The 26940-nt window shown below is 40.2% G+C and overlaps 2 protein-coding genes across 2 annotated transcripts in view; one reads left to right on the top strand and one right to left on the bottom strand.

The window, feature by feature from the left end:
* Positions 1–9319, top strand: part of tmtops2b (teleost multiple tissue opsin 2b) — a gene marked incomplete at both ends in the record, with an annotated part of 20849 nt that extends 11530 nt beyond the window's left edge. Inside the window, 2 exons of the mRNA XM_079230644.1 lie at positions 3543–3776; positions 9098–9319. Of these exons, the coding sequence (XP_079086770.1) occupies positions 3543–3776; positions 9098–9319 (456 nt within the window). The remainder of the gene's footprint in view (positions 1–3542; positions 3777–9097) is intronic.
* On the bottom strand, positions 7306–26940 carry st6gal2a (ST6 beta-galactosamide alpha-2,6-sialyltranferase 2a; the record flags this gene model as incomplete). Its single annotated transcript, XM_079230643.1, has 5 exons — positions 7306–7553; positions 15034–15208; positions 18989–19090; positions 20282–20379; positions 25941–26940. The coding sequence occupies 5 exons, from the start codon at positions 26938–26940 to the stop codon at positions 7306–7308; spliced, it is 1623 nt and encodes a 540-aa protein (XP_079086769.1).

The raw sequence follows: 26940 nt of genomic DNA, 5'->3' as shown, positions 1-26940 counted from the left end.
TGGGTGCAAAGTACAGGTCAAGGAAGACGCATTTTGAGGTTTCTGGTCTCGTTTAGGACCAGTATATATCCAGAAAAAAAGCAAAGTCTGCCTGTCCTCTGCCAGCGTGCACACTCTCCTGGGATGGTTTTTGTGTTTATTGCACCACAGTGAACATCTCCCTGTGAGATGTTCACTGTGGTGATATAGCCCATAATAGAAGCAATGACCCCAGGCATACAGTAGAGTTTGTTCCATCCTTTCAGTTTAGCTGCTTACCAAACCTGATAAATGTCACAGCCAAAGTTTTGACCTTTTCAGACTACCTTCTCCATGCACCTTGGAAGTAGGGGCCATAAATCCCTATTCTGCTTCTAACGCACTAAATATCTTCCAAATACATTAAATGATACTGGGAGCATGCAAAATAAGTTATGCCCTGAAACACAACAAACTGGTTTTCAGCTTAAAGTCCAAGTGAAATGGACAATGAGCGCCTTTAGCTGCTCCTTTGTCGCTAGAAGTTGTGGATTGATTGGTAGATGTCATGATATTACTGGTTGAAATTGGTTGGTGCTAGCTTACACATCTTATTTGATTTTATTGGAAGAAAATATGATTGTACTTCTATTTATTTTGTGCATGTATTTTTAGATAGGTGTACAATAAGACCGGGGATGTGATCTCAAAGGTTGGTTTTCATTTTGTTTCGACTTAAACGATGTGTGCTCCAATGACTGTAAGAGGGTATACATTGTCTCTGTCATGCACATTTTAAGTATCCATGGCATGCCAACTGGTGCTGTGAGATTTGGGGCGAGTCTTTCCTCGCTTTAAGCAGGTTAAATCTTTTGCACTCCCAGGGATTTACTTTGTTTATTCCTAAGAGCAGAAGGGGTCGGGGCAGAGCATTATCATAGCATTACCTCAGAAAGATCAGCTGCATTGACAGTGAAAGCCTAAAGACACCCACAAATCTTCTTGTTCTTTCTTTAGTTGTTTTAATCCGATATGTTTGTAAGGCCCTTTAGACCTCCGTTTTAAAAGGGCTTTACAAAAACAGATTATTAGAAGATGATTGTACAGTACACAAAGACAGTAAACAACCGACCCTTCAAAGAAGGAGGAACAGTTTCAGGACCCCTGGCATTCAAGCTCCACATAAATCCCAGGGATGTTCCTACAATGATCAGTCTTCCTCCGAATGCTAGTTAGCTATTTCTAAAATTAATTAGTTTGTATTGTACATGTTGCATGTTTGTAACAACCTTCTGATATCAATAAGCGGCTTACACAGTGCCTTTCACCTCTAATTACTTCTGTTTGGGCCACTCACTTTGTTTCAATACATTTGTTCAGTCACTCTTTAAATCACCGGTGCAGTCCTAAAAAATGGATTCCACTGTCATTTAGCACACTAACTATTCCCTATGTAGAGATACATCATAACTAATAATTCCCCCTCACATTGACTCACAGAGTGCATTACATTGTGTGTAATTAGTGCTGCAGTTTTAAACCTCCAGTGGCCTAGTCAAGGTTTTCAGGATACAAATATCAATCGGAGCAGCTGTCCCTTCAAACTAAACAAACCTGATCACACAACAAACAAGACGGAAAGTAGTTTCTTTATATAAGATTAAAAAAAAACATCTAGAATATGTGAAAGTCCCCATAACCTAACCAGGTCCATGTGATTAAAGTGATTCAGCACATCCACAAACACAATTTATAATGCTATGATGCATTCCTTATAGTAGACGTTACATGCTGTACATTCGTGTGTAAATATTAGGAATATTATAGGGATTTTGTTCTGGTAAAGAGATTTAAATCTTTGTAAAATGATTCCCATTATGTCAAGTCTGTCTTAAATGTACTCACGTGCCACATGTCCACCTGTTCTCACCACTAACGTGTCATAACGCAGCTTGGTCAGTTCTTCTAGGCGTGCTGAATGAAATGCTCTCACCCGCAGCTTTAGGGGCAAACAAACACGGACTCTCATCCAGGAGACCGATGTTCGTTTCCTTTGCGACATTTTAAATGAAGACCCTTTCCCACTGAACAAAAGAAATCCACCAACATCTGGCTTTTGTCTTTAGAGGGGAAGACTAGAGTTCAATCCCTCGACAGAAAAGACAGCAGTAGTCACGGTTATTTATTGCCTCCATCTCTGAGCGACAGTGATGGACATGTGACATTCATTTTACCTCGCTGATCGTGGTAAAACACACTTCATTCAACCTCGACCGAAACAAACCAAACATCTTGGTCGGTCTTTCCACTGTTTCAACAATCAGAATTTAGATAGGAGTTGGAATGATTAACAGATATATGAATCATGACATAATCATGACGTTGAACCAGAAACCCAAAACAGAACGGCTTACTCGTCTACTGCAATGGGAAAGAAGTCTATCAACTATGTTTAACAGGTTTGCCCGTGTTTAAAAAACCTGCATATATGTGCAAAGTGGAAAAGAGGTTCATCTTCCCTCGTAAATGAAGTGAATTAGACTTCTCCTGCGTGAGTAACTATCTTTTGCTTTTGAAGTAATCATATCCATGAGCAGAGCTGCACTCCTACCCAATTAAATTCCCAGCGGTCATTAAAACTGAGCATAATTTGCCTTCAGTGGGCAGTTTAGAGTGTTTTGAGTGTGTCATGTAGAAGGCTGAACTCCTTTTATGTTTGAATGCATCCACAGAACAGAAGGGTGGAGAAAGAATAAAGTAAAGCCATCTGTGTGCGAAGAGATCCAAAGAGTGATGTTAAATTGGATTAGGATACAGCTTGATGAATTCTCTTAAATCATACATCAAGAGATAAGTAGTAAAAGTAGATTTGTTGAATTTGTTCACTGATGAATAAGCCAGTGTAAAGATCTTATTTATTGATCTCTGCCGCACACAGGGCCTCCTGGGCCCTCAAAAGCTCAAGGTTCATTGCGCATGAATTTATTTTGTTAATTTGATTAACCGCAAATTTGTCATCGAATTTGCACCACTAAAGTAACCCTTACTCTAATGTACATATCAAAGCCCCTCATTTGTCCGTACATTTTTGTTACACTCACATGACGCATATTCCCACATTAAGTTCTCAAATCTTTCACAGAAAACCTCTGGCCAGCAAATACTGAACTTAATGAGAACTCAAAAGGTAACATGATGCATACAAAACATAACATTTTATTCATTTTTTTAAATGGGCAATGCTTTCAAATTTAACCAAACTGGAATATAAAACACAGACAGTTTGAATTAGTTTGGGAAAAGTACATCCTCATAAACAAGCCTTGAATTGATCCCTTTCCTGAAACAGTTTACAATTTAATCACTTTCTTTCAAATTTCTCTGTCGTCTGTGGAATTACCATCGGAGTTGTGTCATCAGGGAATTTAGGATGTCAGAACATGCTTGAAAGCATAAACTGCTGCCAAGCAAGTTGGAAACTAACAAATCATCTAGCAATCATGCTTTGACAAAGGTATTAGGAACACACGGTATTTACTATCCGAAGATCTCAGCTTCATCGACCCTCTAACTGTCATCCACAGGTGGGTAAGGTCCGAAAAACTGCAGCCCGGCGGAGAGAGTACCACATACTGTTTATGGTTCTGACTACAGCGGCCTGCTACGTGTTGTGCTGGATGCCTTACGGCGTCGTGGCCATGATGGCAACGTTCGGCCCTCCCAACATCATTAGTCCCGTGGCCAGTGTGGTGCCTTCACTACTGGCCAAGAGCAGCACCGTCATCAACCCTCTCATCTACATATTCATGAACAAACAGGTGAGCCACCAACTTGACATGTACAACAGCTTTATTTACACAGTAAAAAAAAGACAAATTACAACAGCTGAAATCATACAAATGGTCTATTTAAATATCAATTCAAGTGTAAGAAGAGAATTCACTGTCAAATCAGAGTATGAATACACTAAGGCTGTTGCAAGTGAAACAGGACCTTCACTCTTATTATGTTCAGTCATGCATGCTTCTTTTTTGCTTCCTCTGTTCAGGTGTATTGCAGAAAGCTGCAGGAGGGAAATTTACAAAAACTTAAATGTCGAACAATCAATTAGAGGCAGTGTGGGGCAGAAATTCCCACAATATTGAGTAAAAACATGGCATGAAACATAGGCCTCAAGGAAAAATGAATTACACAGCGTCTGCAAATATGTTTTCTCATCTCGTCACTCACATGTTTCAGCATAATGTCCTGCATTTAATCCTGCCAATAAAATTGCCTTGAATGGAATACAAATTCAATTAAACTCCATCTTATCCCAGAGTGAAGCAATAGCACCTTAGAAGTCCTGCTATCACTCCTTAACACACCTTGCTAAAACATAATTAAAAATGGAATTTGGCACAATGCATTGCACTGAATCAAGTGCTCCCAGGGAACTACTCATAGCTGCACCGCAGCTGGATGTGATTTCCCTGTCCATAAGCATGCACTAAAATCTTCAAAACACCACTTCAGAAAAAAATGAACTAATAGCATAATCGCCTCACAACATTAATGACAATGGTGTCTACTTGCAGCACGGTACAGCACAGTTTAAGACTCTTAGCCCTGATCCTGATTTGCATGCTCTGTGCATTGGAAAGTAATCATTATTTAGAAATATACATGTACAATATGTGCAGGGTTTTTGCACCTTCAGTGTATTACAATCACAAGCAATTAAAACATTTGATAATTTATATCAACAGAGAAACATAAAACCTACAGCAGAGGTGAAAAACCTGCATGATTCAAAATTAATGATAAACCTCATTAAAAACTTCCAAAAATGGTTTCCTCAGTCCGTTTTTTTAAACCTCTTTTACAGTCGTAACAGTTGCTGACTTTACCGGGTTCCTTGTTTCAAGACTCTTCTAATAGCCTAACAAATTATCCACTAGAAACTGGGGCTGGATATCAAACTTAGCAACGTTTGCATTCTGAGCAAAATGTGTCCGTAGCTGTCGAATAGGGCTGGGCGATATGACCCTGTATTTAACGCAAGATCGTTTCTCAACTGTCAGTTATTTCTTTGCAATTTCTATTGAGGCAGCTGAAAATGAACGAGAATAACTGCTTCGTGGCAATATGAGATTTACAGAATTTTGCATCAATGTGATGAAACACTTGTCATGTATGTAATTCACTGAATTAGTCATTCCCATCTGGTTATTTAACTCTACATCCACTCCGTTTCCAGATTAGGCCAATTTAGCTAAAAGCAATGCTGTACAATGCGTTCCCTCTGCAATCGAGCCAATATCATGAAGGAAGAGGTTGATTTAAGTCATTTTAGAGGCTGTAGTTTGCTATTAAGTAGTTATGCATCTAATATTTTGTCCACTTTGTAAGGAGTTTGTGTTTATTAACTAGACTTGGGGAAAGTGTGCCTAATAAACGGCTAACTGAGTGTAGTTTCTCAACAGAATTTCCATAAACTTTACTATATCATGATATCCAGTATATCAATGTTTCTATCAAGGTTTTTATCTATATCGCCCACCCGGACTGTCAAGCATTGACATTTTTTCTTTTGATCAGGTGTTGCCTCAGGGTTTTTTGTAAAAGAAACCAAATATATATGTAGTAGCACAGACACGTTTTGTATGATACCCAGCCCTTATTGAAGCCCCAGAATCCTCTACACACTACTATTGAAAGCTACTACAGAGCCATCTAATTCAACATACATCAGACTACTCAAGGCAACATTTCCGAGACACGTTTTCACATCTTGTATCGAACCACAACCAATGGCACGAGGACATTTCATAGAAGAGCACACTTAGCAAAAGAAATCTCTTTTAAAAAGGCAAGATTTTTCTGACTGTCTGCACACACAACCAGTCTCCCTCTCCACGCTGAACAAACACCTCCAGAGTTTGCAGCAGATGTGGCACTGACTGTAAACATAAAAATCATCCTAGCTGGAGATCAAACAAATCTGCTCTCCACTCTCAGCTGCTGACGGGTAGAAACCAATAATAGAGAATACAGGAAATATGAGACATAAATAGTTGTAGGAAATGGGCTTCGGGCTGTTACACGACAACACAATAACCCTAGAGATTGGCCATTACACGCAGTGGTAAAATTACATTCAATAAAGAGTAAACCGACCGTCAAAAACTGGGGCTGGGGATTACTGAGGCTGAGTTGAGAATCCCCTGCTCCAAACCTCTCTGGGGAATTAAACTCCATGTTACTGCAGTCCTCCACAGTATGTGCTGCACGTACCTGAACAGTCACAAGGCAACCAAAGGAAAGTGTTCAGTCGACCAACAGGCACAGGGCTACGGCTGTTCCTCGCACCGCTTTGTTCTGAAGATCATGTTGGCCCCATTTACTTTGATTTAATTACACCGTCAGTAATACAAAAAAAGTTACTTTAGGTAGGATGAATCCCAAAAAATGACAACCAGTGCCGTTCTTCCTGTGGGCTATTTAACTGAGAGACAGGCTTCTTAACACAAGATGAGAAACCATCCTAGTTGTGTCAACAAGGAGCGACAGACTGGTGGTTGTGAGCCGGCAAGCTGGCAAGCACAGGAAAGTAATTTAGTATTAAGCTTAACAACATCAGAAGTGAGGAATCACCCCCGTGACAGCTTGTGATTTCACCAGAAGATATCAGAGGAACGTCGATCAGAAACACCTGCTGTAGGGCGATGAAATGTATAGTTATAAGAGTGCTGTGACAGCTCAACTTCGTCTCTGTGGACATTATATTTTACATTGGGAGTTCTTCGAGGATTTTCTGCTCTCTGTAAGTGTGTGTATCAGTCAGTGTATGTTACGTTTATGACATTCAGCGTGGAGGACTTCATTGCTTATTCACAACCCTTTGGACCAGTAAAAAAGAAAAAGAAAATCACAAACATCCACCGTTATGAACAGTGGCATTTCCTTTGAGTGGAGAACCACCCATACTATTGAAAAACATTGTTTACGCCACTAAAACACCCAGTTATTGAAAATTCACTTGTCTATCTAAAAACACTTATCTGTTGCTACCCTAGTCAGCTCCACAGCTAACCTGGCTCAGCTAAAGCAGAGAGAAATGTCTTATTCAGCTCCATCTTGGAGACTCTTCCTGCCAGTCTCTGGTCTAGTAAAGTTATTTCAGAAGCCTTCATGTTGATCCCTCCCTGGAGGGCTATGGCTTATGTTCTTCACGGGTCTAATTTGAAACATGTAAGCTCCAGCCTCCTTGTCTCCAGTGGCTTTATTGCACCTTTTCCTTAGTCAGCCAAAAGAGGCCGAAGTGAACGTGTTTGTTTGCAGGCTCAGAGGGTCAGGTTTCATATCTCAGATGTCACAGTTGACGGTGCTGAGGCCCGGAAGAGTGACCCGTCCCTTCCTCCTCAGGTCGCTCTCGGGGCCCGTGTTGATCCGCTGGATCAGGCTCTTCTCATACAGGAGGGGATGGTAGGCACCCAGTGTACAGGCAGCGTCATAATAGCGCTCATGGTAGTGGCACAGGTCTGTCTGTCTCATGGAGGGAATGTACTCATACACATGCACCTGCTCGCATAGCGCCATCATCAGGAGAATGCCTGCAATGGCAACACAGACAGACAGACAGACAGACAGACAGAGAGAAGTTCAGGTAATCATATTCAAAGATGCCAACCAGTTTAGGGTGATACAAAAAAGCATAAATCATTCCCACCTCAGACCTGGCTATAGTATTGTATTTACTAGACTTGGATAGCAGAAAAGTATTGATGTTCTTCTTTAACTTTCTAACTCATCAAAAAAATGAAAAAGGTATTTTCCAAAGAGCCAAAATATTCCTTTAATGTCACCTTGTGGTTAATGCCATTTATTTGTTTTCATCTGATTAAAGAACCTCTTGGACGAGATACACTTTAGTTCAAATATGGAAATGTTATAAGTGTAAATGTGAAGTTCTGTTGTGCTGATAAAGAGCATACACGCTCAGCAAAACCCTCCTTTAGATAAGGATAAAAATAGAACTGAATGCATAATATATGAAGCTGACGACAGTGAGTTTGCCTGCCACAGCATGCTCTGCATGGTATATTTTATACACTGTGACATGCTGCCAACACAAAGAGCAACCAGTTTCAACATGCGTATTTTGTTATCCTTTGTTGTTTTTCATTCCACCGTACTTTGAACATCCCTGCCAGTTTCTGTTTATCATTTCTCTCTGAGGATTGTTATTCTGCTCGCAACTCTCCTCCTTATCCATTGTTGCTCTCCAGCATGATGAAAATCACCACAAGAAACCAAGCAAAATCCTTGCATGAATGCATGAGCATGTCCTGTGTATTGCTAGAGCATGTTTGTAAGCCAGTTGGTTCTGTATTCTTTTCTTAATAAGATCCAGAAATTTGACCCTCTAAATTGTCCAATCCAGACCAAATGTTCTCACAATTATACCACATACTGATCAATTGTAAATGAATTATCATCAGAGACAGTACAGTGCGTGCTAGACCAGTTTATAATACATCTCATTACCTTTACAATGCAGTCCTACAAAACCAAGGAAAACACGACATTTTTTCAAGTATGTTTCACTTTTATATAACTGGACCATTAATATTGATGTTACACTGCTTTTCACAATTTCACTTAAATAGTGCTATAGTAATGGCCATTGCATACTGAAAGGAAGTTTTTTTCATATTTTTTTGTTACTGGTCTCACATTTGTCTTTAATGTGTACAATAAATATGCAAGCAGTAAGTGTCGACCATCATCTGCTTAGAGTTGTACAAATGTATTTATTCTGAAACAATGATGACAGAAGAGAAAGAAAAAGACATGACTCCATCACTCCAGCGCTTATATTTCCGACCGCAGCTTTAAGACCTTAGTGTTAAATAAAAGGTCAAAATAACCAGACCACATACTCAACCAGAGCCACAAGACTTTAAGAGACCATTTTTAACTCATGACATGGAAGTGCAAGGGCATGACTTCTAATCCTAATCTAACTCTGAGAAGACTTGTATCTTGAGTCTCTCTAAGAGCATGAAACCAAGGTCAACCCATCTGACGATTCCAAGAACTCTCCGTTTGAGCTGCTATCTTGTATTTACACTGTGTCTTTCCATCTCTTTCTCAGTTCTACAGGTGTTTCTTGATTTTGTTTCACTGCGATCACTGGTCAGCAGAGAACGGCAACACCTCCATGCCCTCCAAGACCACGGTGATCCATCTGAACCGCAGAGTCTACAGTAACACAGTGGCCTGCACCAACCAGGTCTCCACTGACACACACCAGTGCGGCAGCACCTCGGCCACCAAGCACACAAGCCCCGCACCCAAGGTCACTACCAGAGCCTAAACATTCTCAACATGACCGGACAGGAAACAGTCATGATGAAGCAGCAATGTCTCAGTTTGACAACCGCGCTTAGGACGTGAACTGCCGTGGAACACCCATTAAAAATGTTACCAGCCAATTGAATGGCTGTCATCAGTGGTTATCTACCATTCTGAAGGTCCAGACGGGTCAACCGACATAACTACTTGTTTGGGTTTATGAAAAGATTAAGGTTTGGGTTAAAAGAAGTACATACATTGACCCATCCATCCACCCCAAACACCACGCAGCCTTTGTCGACTAGGTCGTCTTTGTACCGGTAATCAACCATAGATTTGAAAGGCCTTCTGAACCTACTAGTAGGTGAATCAGGCCCCTTCTGACCCATATATATGAGGCTGATAACTGCCGATAGCGCCCCTTTAATCAGCTGATAACGTTCAATGCGGATACGTGGAATATAAACTAAAGTATAATGCATTAAGAAAGTAAATGTACTTCATGTGTGTGTTTATGTTAATGTCAAAACAACTAGATGACCAAAAGTATGTGGACATGTGAACATTACAGCCCTATGTATGAACATTACAGTCCTATTACACCCTACTTTTACAGTACAGCTTTCATCACGATTTTGCATTACTTCAGCAACAATGTGGGGATGTGCTTTGATGTTTTGTGATTAGGCCTGGCTCACAGTCTACTACCAATTCAGCCGAAAAAGTGTTTGAAGGGTTTAATTAAGTCAGCACCAAACTCTGGAACCCATTTCTTTATGGGTCTTGCTTTGTAAACAGAGGAATGTAATGTTGAAACTGGCAAAGGATATTCCCTAAACTGCACACTATTGTATAAAATTGGGATTTCCTTTAATTCTACTGAGGAGCGTTGAACAAATGACCAAAAGTACACAATAACATGAGGACATCTACTTTTGGTCATAGAGTACTTAGTCCTTATTGTATGTCTATATGCCCTTTCAATATTCCTTGTTTGATCAATTAGAATTGTAATAGTTGCTATTAAAATGTTTAAAGGATGTACATGTTTATTATCACCTGTCAATGTGATCATCCACCGAGCACATTTCCTCCTAATTACACTGGAAGTCATTGCACGGCTGTAAATGCAATGCTAGCCAGTTATAGAGTTGTGCTTCTTCAATGAGCGTCTTTAGTAGATTGATGTTTTGATCAGGTTACTGCCGTCTTTCCGCCTCATTCTCACACAACTTTGAAGCAGTATATAATTAAAATGATATCATTTTGATCCGCAGGTAGGCGTTTATATTATGAATTAATTTGTATGTCTGTGTTGGTGTTCCCTCTTTTGATATATGTGCTTTGTGTTACTGAATGATTTTGTTGCATGTTCTTTGTACATTAAATTCTAAATTGTTCAGAATGAGGAGAGACTTTAATTCAATTCAAAACTTTAATTAAATTAAAGAGTGCTACCCTCTCTATGAGTCACTGGTCAAGTGAAAAGGGATGACAGAGTGGAAGCCTTTGGAGGTTTCCGTTGTGGAGCCTTGGCCTGTGAGAAATCGATGGCGATTACTGTTGCAACATGTTAAAAGGAAGAAGAGCACACCAAAGGTTCTATGGGAGGCCGCATGGCTCATTTTTCACGTGGTTTTCATTTCCCATGCTAGAAGGTGAGAGGCCAGTTTGAGATGCAGTATGACCAGTAAGAGTAATGGTGTGCCAAGAAGACACTATGTGATGGCTGATGGTAAAACGTACTGCACCAGAGCACACAGCTTTGTGGTGACACATGTTTACATGTGGATTAGAGGCTCCATCAATAGACAAACAGGAAGTAACATCAGTGAAATGAAATACAAAAACTGTTGCATGTGAATGCTTGAACGTGATACAGAAACTAAGCACCATAGTAACCCTTAATTTTTCATTTTATTACTATGAGAAAAATGTGAGGCTCTAATCGAATTACCACATTAACGTCAATGGATTTTCTAATACTTTTCTGTGACACTGAAAAAGAGCAGTAGACATCATTTAAGATTTGAACTTTGACAGTTAATAATCAGGACATTTTCATAAAACTGTGTGCAACTGTGCATTAGATTTATTCATGTTGAAAAAGGGTGCATTACTATAGAAAATAAGTGAAAGCATATTTTTATATAAAATTGTAGCGTTTTGTCATTCAAAATAAATGTAACATGACAGAAATTAAATGTTACACCAATCTTTAAGTAAAAATATGGTGTTTTGGTGGATAAAGCTTGATTTGTGTTAATTCTTTATATGCAAACTATAAAAATATATAATTTATCTTGTGTCCCTCTAAAAGTTGTGCACAACCTTTTAAAAAGAGAGTCCCGTCAATAGAGGTTTAAAATGCTTGATTGTCATGGGGCTCACAAAGACCTCAGAAAGTTCCCGTAAGTACTTGGCGGACAATAGAAATACATAGAAATGTGTAATTGAATTGCTTGTTTCAGTAATGCCCTGGTATCTGAAGTAATCTTAATGACTAATGTAATCTTTATGACTTTCAGACAGAAGGAGACCGACAGTGATTGTTAACTCACAGCACGATGGCTTAATGGACTTCAAAGAAAAGCATTATGTCAAGTTATTTTTTTTGGAAAGCCATTGCAAATGTGTGAAATTAAATTAATTTAATCTGTTCAGTCTGTTTAAAATTCTTATGGAGCTCTGCACTTATGTACCGATGTACGTTAATTAATAAGTCAAATTAAAAACAACTATATTGTCCACTTTCTTACATTTAATCTGCTAATAATTTAAGATTACAACAGTGACATATATCCGTGGTAATCATGATCAAACCCTGTATTTGCATTTTTTTCCACAAACAAAGGCCACACCATTGGGATGTTGAATATTTATATAGTTTAGTTTATTTACATCAGAGACTATTTACATAAACACATTCATCTCAACAGAAGAGATGTGCAGACACGCACTCGCACGTAGTTGTGAAAATGTCAAGCCAATGCTCACAAAACTGGTTGCTTGAAATCCATTTTTAACCTCAGAGGGAAGAAAAGAAACACAGAAATCGTGGCAGGTTTTCAGATAGAAGGGTGATTGTGTTTTTCTGCAAGTAAAAGAGTAAGGTTTGCAAAACCCAGACAGTTGAGACTCCATTTGTCCATTGAATACTGTGGTTCTTGTGCTGAAAGAGAGAGACAGACAGACAGACAGAGGAGTAAGGGTCAGACACACCTTTATACCCGTAAATAATTCAACCCAATGTTACTTCTTGTTTAGAAGTCCCAAATATGCACTTCAAATCCATACCAGTAGTAATGTATCACACAAATATATCCTCTTTATCATTGTGTATACCATTAACTTTATTATAATGGCTCTTACTGCAAAGTTGATATGCTCCTTCCATCCCCCACATCCACAACTCTATTAATCACATGCTCCAATGTTAACTTTAGCTAATAAAATAATCACCTGTAATATTAATATTTAAATCCCCCTATCCCATTTCAAAGCTTTTATCCCTCTGAATATACAACGTTTGATAACATTTCCCTAAGCAAACTGAATTTACAATTCATAGTCTGTTCATTCAATATTTACCATTATGTGTTGAAAACTTTATCCAGTATGGTTCTTTAGATTAATCGGTTATCAGTTAACATTAGCTACGGTAACTCTACTAGTTAGTTGTGGAAAATCCACTTACTAGCTGTAATGCACATGTTCATTTTATTCAGGTGTGGTGACAATATAAAATCTATTTATTAAATGACTTACCTGTTAAAAGTCCATCACAAATGGTCCATTCCGCTGCAACTCTATGGCGTTGGCTAGTATAGCTGCAAACATCCGGGAACTATTGACAGCAATTGCTGTAAAAAATAAATAAAAATGGTCCGATGGAGTAAACGGAAATGAAGGGACTCTCTTTAAAAAAGGGATCCGAGCACACCTATCAAAAGTACAAAACAGTCTGCCAAATAAATGTAACGTAATGAGTGTTTGAAAGAAGAAAAAAACTGACCCATTTGCACTCCTTTGTAAGACAGCCATGTGCGCCATAGAAACATTTGAGAAGATGTTAATGGTAAAAAAAAAAAGGTCTCAAATAAGGGAAATGCCTATGGCAAGAGGGATTGTCTTTGTGTTTTATTAAAAGGTCAGCCACTGCCAACATCTGGAGAAAAGATAATCTACAGCATATGCTGAAGCAGAATTAACCAGAAACCCGTTTAATTTGCAGTATGTGCATTCTACTATATAGGTAACATGACAAGAATAGAAACGAAAGGCTATGCGAGGAACAGGTTGACATTTCAGTTTCATTATTAAGATACAAGCAGTGAGGCCTTAGAATTTAATTGCGTTTTGTTCAATTTAAAGCCCTGCTGTATGGTAAACTGAAAACCAGCCACACTGTGGTTGAGAGCCAGTGCAGGGCGACAAAAAAACTCCGCTGCTGGATTGTAAGAGCAGAAGGACTGGTTACTGTTGGCTGAGGGCTCTTTCAGTTCCACCGGATCAAAGTGCATCTTCTGAAATCATCTCATGTCATCCATCATTGTTATAGTTTTTAGTTCTGTTCCATTTATTCTTTTTTGAGGTTGTGCTTTGCTTAAATGATTGAAGACCAGTAGATTCTGATGCTGATAGCATTTTGTCAGTAACAAAAAAAAAATGTTTACGAGGATGTCATTTTTTGTGTGTTTTTCCTCTCAAATATCCACTTTTAGCCTCTAGCAATACTAACTGTTTTGAGTAGCTGTTTTAAAGCAGCTATAATTGATACATTTATAGTCACAACATGGCAACGTCAAAGCAGAAACTTGTAGTAATGAACCCATGGAGAATTCCTCCCTCATGAAGCTTAATAGCAAATCCCAGCCCGCCGTTTGGCTGTCGAGCCCAAAATGTTACTAATGTCAAAGAAAATTAAATAAGGTGCCTACGTTTTATCTCTCATGCTGCTAAAGCAATTACATAACATATGTGTGAGATGTATAGCTATACTGTAATACAGCTCCAGAATAAAACACATAATCTGTGCTATGTTGTTGTGTAATCGGCATCAAATATCGTAGTGACGACCGAACCTTGAGGAATCCACAGCAATGAGGAATCATTCTTGACAAGTACATTCAAAGTTCTGTCTCACTCGATACTACGGAGTAACCATAAGAATAATGGTCTGTGGCTTTTGAGGTAAACAAAAAGTTTGCTCCTGGTCAGTGGCGTCGTGGTCGATGATGAGCTGGTTGTACTACGTGGACGTGTAGGTTACAGAGGGGAAAGTGGGTATAACCGTATACCTTCCACTACACCGCTGCTCCTAGAGTAATTTAATGTTTTATTTTATATATGGATGCGAGGGGGAGAAAGCATTTCAAGTGTCTGAATATTTAAGAGGAAGAGACTGATATGAAGTAGATATTGACATGCTGGAGGGCTTCCAAGACGAGCTTACAGTGGACACATTACTGAACTCCTGCACGGATCTGCTTTGGAGTCGTTGAATAGCAGAGCTCCATGCTGATACACACTGAAGATACAAATGTGTGTGTGTGTGTGTGTGTGTGTGTGTGTGTGTGTGTGTGTGTGTGTGTGTGTGTGTGTGTGTGTGTGTGTGTGTGTGTGCGCGCGCTCCCGGAACAGGCAATGAAATGGAAAGATTAATGTACAGAGAAAGGAAACAGACGTACACTGAATGCATAACAGTATTAATAATGCATGTATGTGTGTACTCGCCTATGAAGCCAGACGAGGGAGGATTGGGCTGGATATTCTCCTGAGTGTTGCCCTGGATCACATCCCAGAGTCGCCACACATAGCTCGGGTGAAGGATGTAGAAGGGCTGGCCGGGATGGAGCTTGCGGTGCTCTATGTACGGACCAAACAGGTTGTAGTCCGGACTGGCATACCACTGATGAAGAACAAGAGGGACAGCTCGGTTTAGACGCTGGGTTCAGGTGGAAAAATCAAATCTATGTGGTAGTCATGAAGTGGCAGGTTTTTCACAAAGAAATATCACAAAATGGGGAAACATGGCCATTACATGTTCCCATAGTGCAAGTTGACCTCAGCAAATTGTTGTTTTATCCGAGCTGAATAGGATGAAAAGAACACGTTTAGGTGTCAGCGACCCACATCATGGATTTTAAATCATATCGCTCTCTTTCCAAGTATCCTTTATTTTCCTTTTACCTGTGTCACTGTTGCTTCCCCAAGTCTGTTTTAGTAATGTGGAGCATGCTGCAGCTACATAACCATGTGCTGAACACAGGTTTGTATTTTAGCTATTTTTTTACAAGAGCAGTGACAAACTGTTTGACCCTTTTGTGGTAGTCCATCCTTGAAGTAGCCGTTTCAAAGATGGGCTTCAAAACAAAAGCTTGCTTACAGCATTGCATTGTGCGATACTCCTGGGAAATATTAGTGAATGAGACAGGCTGCACATAACGACCTCGTCTCCTGCAGGGAATTAAAGGTTAAAGCCTGAAAACTCATCACTGTTCATTTAGAAGGACAAGTGGGTCTATTATTAGGTTGTGAAAAAAAAATAAATGGCAAGAAAAAAAAAACAATAATAACAGACAAGGACGTTGTTAATATTCCAAGATAATACAAATAGGACCTAAAAAAAGAGGAAATTATTCAGAGAAAAGGCTACATGCAGAATGCTAATCACTTTTTGTGTTTTTTAGGTTATTAACCTGAACCAGAAGTCTTGGATCTTAATGATTGTGGCCACAGATCATTGCCTGAATAACAATAACGTAGGATATGGGCTTTATTGAAGTGGTTCTATTTTTCAGTACGGTTTGGTTAGGACACTGTTTCATGTGATATGCACAGTGATGGATCAAAGGAGTGGGCGTGCTCCTCCCAGTCTGGCTACAAAATAAACTGGCAAAAATCTGAATTGAGTTGCTCCCCTGCTGACATTGGAGTATTTCCATTTCAGTGTCTACCTTCAGGGATGAAATATCTGTGTATAAGATTGACCCAGGAGAATGTAAAAAATATCAAATGCCAAGTGGAAAATGTTGAATATCTCTGTGAGGGAAATAAATGCAGTTGGAATGCTGGTGTCTTCCTTTCCTGTATCCGTGCTTCAGCAGTATAGGGGGGTAGTCAGGGAAAAAACAGAGAGTCTGAATAAGCCGTTTATCGCTAAAAAGGAGAGGAGGCCTTGCATTGCCAAATATAGAATTATACAGCATTGCTTTTTAAATGGTTATACTATGCAAACAATGGTCAAGGAGCGGCTCACATCTGGGCTGGATAGAGGTAAGGGAAGCCACTTAGCTCCCCTTTTAGATGCAAGATACTCTGACTCAAATACCCCAGAAGGGGATATCAAGCCATCACTTCAGCACTCCCCAGAGATTTGGAGCAAAATCCATAAAATGTTTGGCCTGTCTCAATAAGGCAAAGTTACTCATCTATGTGGGGAAATCATTGCGATAACTAGAAAACAGTATTGGAGGCATGGCACACCACAAGTTTAGCTTTCATTGCTCAGGGAGTGCTCTACTCCTATCAGGGTCTACAAAATTGATACAGTCTAATAGATAATGCAAACTTTCTTTTGGGAATACCCCCAACTAGGGAGCTGTGTACAGTTTATAGGTTACAATACAGGAGGAAAGGATGAACGTGTATTGCAAAGGTTTTAAAAGCGTCCATAAAATGTAAATCCTCATCTATAGTTGATCAAAATAGCTATATAATTGGCTATATAATCCATCAGAGCATGATTGACGGTGGGTGTTGGACCCCAGAAAGGGCAAAGGGTATTGACCTCTTGCATGGTACTATTATGCTTCGAGCAACACAAGGCTAATTGTTGGCATCTAAGGGCCATATTCATGTCCTACCACTGCTGGAAGAGAATACACTTATCTTGTACCATATAACCTGTCCGTGGATTATTGAACTGAAGCAAAAGGAATGCAAGGTAACGGAGGCGAAGCAAGAGCGCGTCAACCAGATCAATCCAGAGGGAAAAGCACCTCAGTAGCCCAGGTATAGGACGGGGCTCCTTTAATAGTAATAGTGAGAGTCTGAAGACTGAGGGAGTTCGACACTGAGCTTTAACAAGAGGTCTGGAGAATATTATCCATAACAAGGGTTGGCCAGTAAAGCAATATTATACATTATATAAAATAATCTTGATGACAATTCTGTTCTACCAGCTGGACTTACAAAAGGTACAGTTTCGGTTAATTCTTGCCGGCTTTCTTAATGCAGCCAGAAATATATTAAGCAACTGTAAAAAACAAAAAAAAACAAATACTAGCACACTTTGTTATGAGGGCCGAATCAAAAAAGTCCACATTCCCCATGCTTCTGTTCCGTTGTTCAAGAGGAGCCATGACCGTCTATCAACCCTGCAAATCCCCCCACTACAGATAGTTTTATAAATAACAAGAATGATCTGTACAATTGACCGATTGGAGATCGGACTATCAGTTTACGCATAGAAGTCCATCTAATTGTGTCTCCTTCAAAAATCAAATGGATGGGTCTATTATGTCCACCTGTCCGCCACCTGACTTTGACAGTAACAGACCGAGCCTGTGGTGAAGTTTAAACATCAGAAGCCGGCTCCAAAAAATGTACTATATCCAAGTGTTGTTACGTGAAACCTCCCTAGATATCCTCATGCCGACTGAATCATGACTCTCCTCTAGATTCCAAATAATGTCATTACTATAAATGGATACAATGGTTTTAGATGTGTGTTTTTAGATCTGTCCAGCAGAGGAACTCCCTAATGCCTCCGCTTCTTCTTACTGTAATCTTCTTTTAGTTTGGTAAGCAGCTGACAAGCTCTGCTTCAGTTCAAAGCATGCAAAGCCACTAGTGCAGAGAATCTTGACCCACATCTCCTTCAACCGAGTGCGCCCTTAATATGTCCACATGTAGCTTATTTTGGGTAAAGCTAAAAACACACATTCCAGTTATTTAAAAAAAAAAAGAATTTGGGGAAATCTTGCTGAATACAAATGAAAAACTTTGACTCTGTAATGATTCCCTTTACTCCCCTGTCCCTCGGCTTCCTGTTTGCATGCCACCTTCACCCACTTAGCTCACATTTCAAACCCAACGGGTATGATTCCAGCTCTGTGGAAAAGCCCCACAGTAGAACCATTACACAAAAGTGGTGATGTATCCGATCCCAACAAGGATTTTCCAATATAGACTTCCATAATTATCAAAAATCATTAGTCGATGTACAACTATGCACCTTTCTTCACTAAACATACTCTAATAACAGCTGCAGTTTCAGTCACTTCTAACACTGTCTCCAAAAATAATTATGTGCCATCTTCCTCAATATAGCATGATGTTCATTTAGTAAATCAAGGTCCCATTTAGAGTAAAATAGATGATACAGCAGGGTATGCTTAAGGATGGGGCTACCTCGTGAATGACATGTCACAACCACGGAGTTGTCGTCTTTAACCCTTTCACAATGTGTTTGCCTAAAACATTATTCTGAGTATAGTTATACTTAGTTCCACCCCAAGTTTCACTTCTGGTTGCAAAAAAACATGTTGACGATGGCCAAAATGCCAAAGTCAACTGCTTTCCTGATTATTAAAGTCAACTGGCCTGGAAACAGTGGACAACCACAGACAGATTAATGGACTGGTTTTATGGTTTGTGTGTCTCATCTGAGATACAGAACACATACCTTGTGTAAGTTGACAGTGTAAGGTGCAGGATCCCAGGCCACCAGAGTCACATTCTTGTAGATTGAGCTTGTGTTGAATCGATGATTAGGATTGGCCAAAATCTGTAAAAGCGAGAAGTCCTGATTTTATGTGCAGTTGTATTGACGCCTGAAGTATTGTCGTCATCGTAATGTTGCCAGGCATTTGAAATATCAAGCTTTAGAGCTGCTGGAATACATATTTTGTTCCCTATGGACAGAGCCAGGCTGGCTGTTTCACCCAGTTTCCAGAGCTGAGGAGAACTGCAGAGTTGGGTGAATTATTTCTGGATGTGTTACTACATGCTACACCTTTCACGTGGCACAGTAATTTCATCCATTGCAAATACAAGATTATAATACAGGTAGATGAAATCAAGCATTCTGATTGGTTGGGAGTGAGTCATGGGGTGTACTTTATTGAGTCATAATGTACTGTACGCCTGTTTACATTTACCAGAGCGTTCCATATCAGTGCGCACTCAAAATAACAAGTAGATTTTGCGCGACCGTTAGTTGTCATTTCAAACAAACATGTTTCGTGTAAACTTTGATATTTTGGGGGGAATGACTTTTGATGAGAATGGCAGCGGTGAATTAAGTGGGCGAGGGGAGAGGAGAGCAAATAACGCCCTGCGCGAGCGTCGGGCCTAACACCCTTGAACGGTACATTATTGACGATACAGTACTGCCCCTCGTACCTTATTGCTTCATTATTGAATAGAGCTGCTTCAACCGAATTAATTTAACACAGAGATAGCTCAGCTTTTGGTCGATTGATGAGACATTTTCATGGTGTTGTGTGCTAAAACATGTAGTTAGGAGAGGAGAGTCTAGATTTCAAGTGCCACGCTGACACAAATATGGCTCCGAGTTGAGCCGGAACTTATGGTTTTAATTTGATTTTAGTTCATAAGATTGTATACTTTAAGAACAAATATATAAATATTGTGTCATTAAAAACCTCAACCATCCTCCAATAAAAATATACATATTCCAATTATGAAAAGGTGCAAGTAAGTATTATTGATTGATAATCATATCTATTCTCAAGTGGTGGCTGAACTGAAATAAATTGAATCCGTTGAAGCATAAAATGCAAAGACAAAATCAATAAATCAACGTCAACTGTATGTCAAGAAATAAGTGAAGTCATAAATCATTTATATTCAACATTTGTTTTACATGCGTTCCATTGAGTGACACAGCCCTCTGAGTTATACAAACATCAACAAATCATTATTGTGCGTGATGCCAGGCCAGACGCTCACTCACCTGTGAGTTGATAATGCGGATGGTGGTTTTGTTCCCCACGTCTCGCTCGTATCCCTCCGTAGGCGCTGCGTTGAACCGTAAGACTGCATCATGGGTATCTGAAAGAAAAAGCACGGTCTACATCACTTGAAGCAGGAAATGAACTGACCCTGCAGTATATATGCGTTTGTGTAAATACACACAAGCTGGGTGTGTATACATGAGTTCTACTTTGCTAAAGTTTTTTTTTTTTTTCCCCACAAAAACCTCTCTCCAACAGCTCTTTATAATAAGGCAATATATGTTTGACATTTTTATTGTTTTGAGTTGTTCAGATAAATGCAGACTGGGATAAACAGAGGTAGAAAAACATACCTAAACATACATTTCAAATAATTTATTAAAAAAATAAATTACAAATATTTCACATTGATGTAGTCATCGTTGTGAGTTCTCATTTGTTGCAGATTCTTTAACTTTGGAGGCAACTTTTAAGGAATAAAGAATAACTTCATAAGAAGGATACACTGAGGCTCAGTGAAATAAGTATGCATATGAATGACTTCCCACTCGAACACATATACAAATATTTTTGTAGTTGGATCAATGCAAATGTTGTAGACGGCTTATCAAAGTGTTTGTGGCAGAAGTCACAGTGACAACACGCTCATTACAGCGATGCAACTCCTGATCCGACCGGTAGTGATGTCCGCCCGGCTTGCAGACATAACCAAAGTGCTCTCTAGTGGTTGGCTTCTGAAACTGATGAACCACCATTAATACAAAGAAAACAATACAGTTTCACCACTAATTATGTCCACATTTTGGTTTGTTTTGTCCGTCACAGTTCACACACAAACATGAAATCCTCCGCTTGATGGATGGCTGTAGTAATAATTAGAAACTTGTAACGCCTGCCTGTCTGTCGATCCATCCATCAGTCCCACGGATGCTTCTCGTGCGTTGATCTGACACGGGAATGGATGATCCTCCAGATTTTGCTCCGATACTCCTAAAGCCAGTCGACTTTTACACCAATGATTGGCATTCACAACACGACCTACTGCAAACACTCAAAACGTGCTCACGAGCTTGACATTTCCTGATGATTTCATGATCATTTCCATTTGTTGTGGTATTATTATTATGTTTAATATATTATTTGTTCAGTTATTTATTTCTGCAAATATGCATCTACAAAATTTAATAATTTGTATTGATACTTTGCAGAAGAGAAAAATCAACAAAATATACACAAATATCAAAATGCACTCTAAGTGACTTGCAGGATCAATCTATACAAATGTGAAACATGTAACATGTTTTTACCACCATTTCCCATGACACTTGTTTATTGGTTTAACCTACACAAGGATCAATATTCAACCCTCGCCTTGTTTTCGCAATTATCGTCTTTCTTTGTTCGTGTCTGCAATGTCTCGTGAGTAAAACACACTTTTTTTTCTACAATGTCTTTTTTTAAAGACTAGAGGGGTTTTAATGAGATTTGTTTCTCAAAAAAAAAAAAAAACACCTTGAATTAGTTTAGCAGCAACAACACCAATGGCGACAACATTTTGCAAAATGCACCATTTTGCATTACAGACAGAACAACATGTTACAAGTTGAGTTAATATTAATGGATAAAATTAAACCGGGGCTTTCTTTAACTGTAATCAGACAAGTTGATAGAATGTGTTGTGCTTTCCACATCGTCAGGAACTGCCATAAAATATGTGAAGTTGGTGACATACATTGATTAAACTACAGTATCACAACACCATTATTCATACTCCGTCATCGAGAGCTTGATTCATTTAAAGCTTAAGAGTGCATTTGTCTGTGAGATTAAACTTGAATACACTGCTCCCCTGTTGACTCAGTTGGATCATGTCTGGCATGTTATTTTCCTCTTGCCACATGATGAATGACTCTTGCAGTGCTCTTACTGAGTCTATTGTGGCTCTTTGGGGCTCGTTAGATGCCTGATGACAATGTTGGCTTTCAACTTTAAATAACTGCCTCTGGTAGCTGCAGTTTAGTTACTTCAAGGTTGGGTGTGTTTTTATGTCTAAAATTGTGGATGCAAACTTCCATGTTGGCAAATGAAGCTATAGGGTAAGTTCAGTCGGAAGACCAGACTCTTGCATGCCTAAGCCCGTAATTTATTTCTCATACATCTGCCAATCACTTCTCATGCATGGTCACTCATTGTTTAATTGCTGTCATATACACAATGAAACAAGTACATTGCCTCTTGCTGTCTCTTTAAAAATAGGACTGTCTCTCTACTTTCAGGTTTATTCATGTTGCTGTTACGCACTCCTTCACCTCCACATCTCCACCCAGTCTTTGCAGATCCATCAGCTTCATCAACTCATCATTCTATCAGCCTCCTCAGCACCATCACCACCAGGTCTGGACTCCACGGGGATTCATCGTGTTGCTGATCGGGCCTCAATTACAAATCTCCCTGAAGCGTTCCAGACTCTTCATCATCACATATCATCTGTTAATAATAAACAATTATCTTTTCTTCATCCGACTGGCCTCTCCTAATTGAAATAAAACCAGGGAGAGGAAGACAATGTCATAAGCAGACTGCTGGATGTGTTGCAGTAGATTAAGTGCTTATTTTTACCAAAACAATTAGAATGCATTACTCTGCTTTCAATCACGACTCGGCTCCTCTCTGCTGATTACTTTAAATTAGCTTAGGTTATAAACGGACGGCTGACTAAGGTTATTAAATGGCCTTGTTCAATTACATTACAAACCTGTTAACCCATGATGTGCCTTAGAGCCCAGCAGGGAATATGTTTGGTGTTATGAGTATTTTCGTGCTTGGATACACGTCTTCACTCTTACTCATAAAACTAAATACCATAAACTATGTTCTCAAAAATGACCAGTAAGAATAGTCAAAACTCTTTAATGCTGTATAACGCGTTTCATATGTTCTCCAACCCATTCGTTCTGGGGATGCAGTTTATGCTGTTCACCACATGATGGCAGTCACACATCACACACGCAACACGCAACACACACACACACACACACACACACACATCACACTAAAATAAACAAAACCAAAGCCTCAGTTACAAAGCGCTCACAGGATGAACTCTGTGCTGCAGCCACCGAGAGAAACCCAATAATCTAAATGTCAGTCTGCCTGCAAATGGCACAGAAAACGATGATTGCCACATTCATCTTTTGGCTATTTGTCACAATTCACAGCTGCAAAATGTAGGTTTTGATACAGTGCAGCCTTTCGGGAAGGACAGCACGGTGATAAGAAGCAGACAGAGGGATCAATGCGATTTGATTTCCTGTTGAAGCTGAGCCTGAGAATTGATGCAACAAAGTCAAGCTTTTCCAACACTGTTCCATAATTAATCAGCTCCAGAACATTTATCTCACTCGTCAAGTCATTTAGTCCCCCGACAAGCAAAATCTATTTTCTTAAGAACTGAGTACCATGATGATGACACACTGAACCAATACCCTGACATAAAGATGAATGTGTTTGCCCTCGGAGAACAAACAAGTCATGAATTACTTTTCTTCATGTGATGACTTTCCTATATTCTCATGATGACTCTCATGAGGCTTCAAATCGAGGTATGCATGTTCAAAATAAAGAAAACAATGATGTAGGTGTGGTGCAGAAAAGACACATTCACTTCCTTTGGTTATGTGCATGTGCATATGGGTCACATTGTTGGACATCAACAACAACCAACATGGAGGGATGATGATACATCAACAGGGATTACAAAGCCCCTGCAGAGTTTAAGACCAAGGCCTCCTGCCCAAAACTAAAGACTGCCTCTCTTTTCTTTGCTTCTAAAAATAAGGACTACCACTCAAATGTTCTTCTTCCTCCAGCAGGAAAACAGAAATCTGAAATATCAAAAAACACCTCCGTATTCATCAATAAGACCAACAAAAAACACTTTTGTACTTGAATGCATGTTAGAGTCTGTATATCATAACTGATATACTCAAAATCTGATTTTATAATGATTACATTTCCTTGGTAACAGAATAATTTTTCATTCAACGAGTGAAGGCAACAGTGTTGAAAGACTGCAGCGCTGACACAGCACCACACGTTAGTCCTACTGTGACCACAGGGTCAGGTGCAGATGTAGGTTTGCATCACTCGCCTGCATTGGATTTCCAATGATAGTAGTTTGTCCTGCTTCTCTTTCTGGGGCGATGCTATCTAGGCCAACTATAGTGTCTATAGAACGCTCTCAGTATACAGACGTACTATGTAAATATAGAAATATAAAAGGCATAAAGCCCAAAGCTCATAATATTAAAGCTTTTTCTTGCTTTGAGCAGATGTAGTCACAAGAAAATGCAAGGAAGCTGTACGTTATGTGAAGGAGCCTGATTGGTTACCAGAGGGGGGTTCTGCTTTTTTCTTGTGAGCCATCTGTCACTGAGTTCACACTCTCCCCACTTACCAAATAGCTGCCAAAGTCTCTAAACCAAGTGCACACACACATTCAAACACAACGACATATACCCTACTAGGCACACGCTCAAGCCTGTTCATGCTTATCTTGACAAGTTAATCAGCAAATGCCATGTAAACATTTTTTTTGCAGGATTATAGGTGCAGGTTGACCTTTAAAATTCAGCATTTCATTCATCGTCACACACACACACACACACACACACACACACACACACACACACACACACACACACACACACACACACACACACACACACACACACACACACACACACACACACACACACACATTGTTTCAGTGACTACATGGCGTTTCCTTTAGTGATATTAGTCAAGTTAACATGAAATTTTGTGCAAACTCAAACCAAATGTAGTCTCATCATCGGCTCACTGATTTGATTCTATTTTCCATCTCTCTAGTAGAGCTGAAACTTCAGTGGCCTCTTTCATGTGCATCATGTATGCAATGATTGAGTCGCAAAGCCTTTTTCCATTGCCCTGCATCACATTTGTTTTTTATCGATTCACTAACTTTTCCATCTCAGCAAGCATTTCCATTTTTTTGTTCTGGCATTTCCACTCACTGAAAATGCACATAAAAGCAGGTGGATGAAAATGTATTTACGTTTGTGAGAGTAACACATATTTTAGTAAAGGCTTAACATATACTTGAAAGTATGCTGCATCAGTATGCTGTGGTTTTTTCTGTCTGGCACTTTTAGGGTTTATTGTGGGCTGTGATGACATTGCATCAGGTCTGAGCATAAAAATAAAAAAAAAGCATAGGCAGTGTGTCATACCTTATCCTTTCTTTTATCAACATCATGGGTACTACCTTATTTAATAGTTGTGACATTTTGGTACCGATGCAAAAACAAGTTTTATTTTTTACATATCTTTTCTTTCACGAATACAAAAAAGTGGGTTTTATTTTCTACAAAACCATTTTTCCTCATTTAGAAAGAAGAAGAAATAATCCTTTATTAATTCCCTTTGGGGAAATTATTCTCTGCATTTGATCCGTCCTTGATTAAGGAGCAATGGGCTGCCCCGTGAGGCGCCTGGGCAGCTAGGGGTTCAGTGTCTTGCTCAGGGACACTCCGACATGTGAACTATGGGGTGATTTAACACAAGAAGTTCTGTGGACCCTTGTTGCCTACACTCAAAATCTTTTTTCTCTCCACTCACCGATCTCTTTTCCCAGTCCTGAGCGCAGGATGGCACCAGCCGAGGTGACCACGGCACAGGTCTTGAAGCTGCTCTGGTCCTGCCGTCTGTGCAGTCGCTCCAGGGGACGAGGCGGCACAAGACGAGCCCAACCGAGTGAGGAAAAGGGCTGCTCTGACCCGTCCACCGTCCTGAGCCTGGCCTCGGCTTTCATTTGACACAGCAGCTCCTTGGCACTCTGGGCGGCCCTGCGATGCCCCGTGTAGGAAACATGGTGTTTGTTGGCACTGACGTAGTCCTTCATGGCGCGCTGCAGTCGAGGACTCAGCATGCCCGCGGACACCCGACCCCGCCACAACCGCTGCACCACAGAGGCCGACTTGGAGAAGTAGTATTCCTCCAAATCAGAGGAGTCACCACCGACCCTCTTGCCTGCTGCAGTCCTCATTCTGTTTCCGACTTCTTCTTCTTCATTGTCCCTCTCATCGTCTTCTTCCTCCCCACCGTGGTAGCGTGTGGTGCTGATGTGGTTCTGGTACTCCATGTGGGAAGTTCTCTCACGACTCTGGACTGAAGGGTCCGAGTGAGAACCCACATTTTCTGTACCAAAGGAGGACCAGGCAGCCAGGCTCTGTGGGTCTAGGTAGTCCTGGTGGCTGGTCTCTTGGCTACCATAAATGGCGTAGGGAGCACTGTTGGGGCTGTGGCTCACATCCAGGCTGAGCTCTGGGGTCGTGGAGATGGCAGAGGGCTCCGGCTCTGGCTCATCTCCGGGGTAGGTTGTAATTAAGGTGGAAGCCAGTTCAGGTCGGGAACCCAGGTTGGCATGCTGTTGGTGGGAGGCCTGTATAGAGGCAAGGCGCCGGGTGTCTGGGTGCTGGGAGAGTAAAGAGCCCACAGACGTCAGTGGCTCAGTCACACGAGCGTCCAGGAAGTAAGAGAGGAGGCCGAGGAAGAGGAGAACCCAGGCCAGCATTCCCACCAGCACTAGCCTCCGCCACTGCCTCATACTGGACTTCAT

Source organism: Taurulus bubalis (assembly GCF_910589615.1).
Source record: "Taurulus bubalis genome assembly, chromosome: 15".
In the NCBI taxonomy this organism is placed as follows: domain Eukaryota; kingdom Metazoa; phylum Chordata; class Actinopteri; order Perciformes; family Cottidae; genus Taurulus; species Taurulus bubalis.
The sequence above is the reverse complement of the archived record's forward strand: the minus strand, read 5'-3'. Positions and strand labels throughout refer to the sequence as shown.